This window comes from Rutidosis leptorrhynchoides, chromosome 3 (assembly GCF_046630445.1).
Source record: "Rutidosis leptorrhynchoides isolate AG116_Rl617_1_P2 chromosome 3, CSIRO_AGI_Rlap_v1, whole genome shotgun sequence".
NCBI classification, from domain to species: Eukaryota; Viridiplantae; Streptophyta; class Magnoliopsida; order Asterales; family Asteraceae; genus Rutidosis; species Rutidosis leptorrhynchoides.
The window spans coordinates 235,413,264-235,416,505 of record NC_092335.1 but is presented as its reverse complement, the minus strand read 5'-3'; the positions used below and the strand labels follow the sequence as shown (position 1 = coordinate 235,416,505).

The following is a 3,242-nucleotide window of genomic DNA, read 5'->3' as shown; positions in this document are numbered from 1 at the left end:
AACCCAAATGGACCAAGGAAGTGCTATGAGTGCGGACAGCAGGACCACTTCAGGAATGAATGTTCCAACAAGAAGAAGGATGGCGGGCCAGCACGTGGAAGAGCCTTCAACATGAATGCAAGAGATGCCCGCGAGAATCCTGACTTGGTTACAGGTACATTCACTATCAATAGCACTTGTAGACAGTTCATTTATATTTTTGAAATTTAAATGAGAAAGTCTTCTATGCCATAATCAATTTAACTCAGGAACAGTCTGTGAATAAAGACAAGTATCAATACCAAAATCTGTGGCATCAAGATCAACTACATATACATTTTGTTGTCTCCAAGCAACCAAGATAGGTTTCCCTTTAGGATCATAGATGATTCTAGCATTTTTCTTTATCCTTATCTCACATTCTTCATCAGCAACTTGACTCACACTTAACAGATTATGCATTAATCCTTCTACAAGAGCAACTCTTTTTAAAGAAACACTACCAGCTATGACAGATCCATACCCAATAGTCTTACCAACAGAATTATCCGCATATCTAACAGCGAGACCTTTTTCTTCTACAAACCCTTCAAGATGCTCCTTGCATCTTGTCATGTGTCTTGAACATCCACTATCCAAAAACCATTTTCTTTCATTCTGCACAAGGCACAGAAATAACAAGCATTAGTTACCTTTGGGAACCCACTTTTCAGTGGGTTCACATGAAGAGTTTTTTACTCTCCAAACAAATGGTTTGTTCTTTATCCAAACAATTTTTTCTTTACATTGATCCTGAATGTTTGACCATTGTTTGTCTAATTTTATCCATTTGTTGACTTTTCAAGACTTTTGAATTTGTTAAACTCAGTTTTGACTTTAGGTTTATCTTTCATCTTTTTACAGAGTTTTGAAATTCTCTTTTTCAGTTTAGAAATAGCTTTGACTTCAAAACACTTTTGTTTTTCACTTTTAGAATCATCATGTGTTATTTCTGAGATCACAGTATCACTTTGTTTGACTGAGTCTATATCAGACTGATGATCCAAACTCTGAAATTGAGTCTGTATTTCCAGATCCTGATATGGTCTCAGTACTATAGATGAATCCTGATTCTGGCCTAACAAAAGTATTTGTTAAATATTGCTTATCACCATCAACCTTAAGAAAAGTATTATGTAAAATCACAGGCTTAAATCTATTTGGATCCTTTCCTTTTTCAACTCCAGTATCATTCTTGAGATCAAAACCTACACCAAGCATAGCCCTAATATCTGCAGGTATTTTCCTAGCTATAGCATCTGAATTTTTCTTAGATGATACACACCAAGATTTACAAATATTTTCATACTTATCTGCTCTTTCTCTAATTTTCCTTTTCTCATCATCAAATCTTATAATCTCCTTATTAAAACTAGATTTGTATGCTGCTAGCTCAATTCTACATTGCTCTGTTTCACTTATGTGTAAATCTTTCTCTCTAACTATGGCTTTAAGATTATTTAGTTCAGATTTTAATCTTTTGTTCTCATCTAAGCATGATTTAAAGTCATTCAACAAATACTGAAACATGCTTATCTTTTCATTATCAATGTAGTGAACAAAATTTTATACCTTATAAGCAGTAGATTTATCAATATTTGATTGACTATTAAGTTTCTCAACAATTTTCAAATTAGCTTCAAATTGACTAGATGACTTCTCATGTTCAATAACTGCCATTAAACACTTATCTTCCTCTTCATTAGATGATGAATCTTCATCATCCCAAGTTTCTGTGTAGAGAGCCTTCTCAACCTTCTTTATCACAGGCTTCACTCCTTCCTTCTTCAAGTTCTTGTACTTCTGCTTGTACTTCTTTGGTTTTTCCAAGTACTTACCAGAGTCTGAACTAGAATCAACCTTAGACCAACACTCAGCAACAATGTGACCAATCTTTCCACACTTAAAACAAGTAGCCTTCTTAGAATTAAAAGAACTTTTTCCTTTCTTAGGTCCAAACTTTTGCTTTTCAATTCTTTGAGTAAGAAGAGCCATTTGTTCTTCAAGCATTTGAACCTCTTCATCCTCTGAAGAGTCGTCACTTTCCTCACCTGTTTCAGCCTTGGTAGAATAACTTGAGAATAGTTCTTTGTTTCTTTTGGTTATTGCAACTAAAGCAGCATCTGGATCTTTGGCTATCTTCTTAGCATTGATCTTCTTCTTCAATTTAGTTTCCTCAAAGTTTGTGAGGTTCACACATAACCCACTAAGATCATAATTATCCAACTTCTCACTTACTATCATTGAGGTAATGATAGATTCAAAAGTTTCAGGAAGTGCATCAACAAACTTTTGACAAAATTCTGCTTGTGTCTTTATTACTCCAGCACCTTCCAGATCATTGATCAAAACCTGAAATCTTAAATGAAGATCAAACAATGATTCTTTTGGTTCAGCAGTAAAATTTTCATACAATCTTACAAAATTCTTCTTCTTTTGAGTTTTAACCACAATAACTCCTTCAAGATCATTTAGCAAAATATACCACATAGCTTTTCCAGTTTTAGCATGTCCTAACTTTCTCAAGATAGGAACAGAAATAGCATTTCCAATGATACTTCTGATTTGTCTATCTAATCTATAAAGAATAGCATCTTGATCTGTCCACTGAGTCCTTGGAGTTTGAATAAACTCAACAGGTTTGACCACAGTACTATCTGCATTGCTTACTTCTTCAGTCCATTTGCCTGGAATAATAGGTCCTTCAGTTAGAACTCTTTTCATTTCATCATGAATGGAACCTAGATACCAAAGTAACTTTACTTTCCAGGTTGTAAAATCAGTACCATCAAAGATGAGAACACCTTTACCTACCATAACTGGAGCAGCAATTGTAGCAGACATGATGATTGTGTGTTCTTGTTCTAGGTTTTAATAGATCGTTTAAAGAAAATCAAAAGAATTTATATCTTTAACCACTCTGATATCAGTTGTTGGTCCACAATCAACAACCTAGAACGTTTATATAAGATCAATTGAACTAAATAACGAATAAGTTATAAAGTACGGAATCAATTGAACTTTATCAATTAAATTGACACAAAGAGAATGAAATAATAGAGAAGAAAATTGTTATTGAATTGGCGAATTGGAATAAATTACATGTTCCCATTATATAGATTTGAGAAACAAGCTTCTCAAATCTTATCGAATCTATTCCAAAACAAACGTAACTAAATAAAAGGAAACTAAATAACTCATATCTCTTCAATGATCTTCTCTTA

The 3,242-nt window shown here is 33.5% G+C and overlaps 1 protein-coding gene across 1 annotated transcript; it reads right to left on the bottom strand.

Annotated features, from left to right (window-relative positions):
• Window positions 1–234: 234 nt before the first annotated feature.
• On the bottom strand, window positions 235–2,862 carry LOC139900878 (uncharacterized). Its single transcript, XM_071883629.1, has 3 exons — window positions 1,591–2,862; window positions 1,015–1,539; window positions 235–636 (listed from the first exon to the last, which is right to left on the bottom strand). The coding sequence occupies exons 1-3, from the start codon at window positions 2,860–2,862 to the stop codon at window positions 235–237; spliced, it is 2,199 nt and encodes a 732-aa protein (XP_071739730.1).
• Window positions 2,863–3,242: the final 380 nt, after the last annotated feature.

Excerpts from the sequence above, each read along its gene's own strand:
- LOC139900878 (XM_071883629.1), bottom strand. The coding sequence starts at position 2,862 with ATGTCTGCTACAATTGCTGCTCCAGTTATGGTAGGTAAAGGTGTTCTC. Across the intron at positions 1,540-1,590 it reads ATAAATCTACTGCTTATAAG|TATTTGTTGAATGACTTTAA; the intron begins GTATAAAATTTT and ends AGCATGTTTCAG. Across the intron at positions 637-1,014 it reads TTTCAGAGTTTGGATCATCA|AATGAAAGAAAATGGTTTTT; the intron begins GTCTGATATAGA and ends TGCCTTGTGCAG.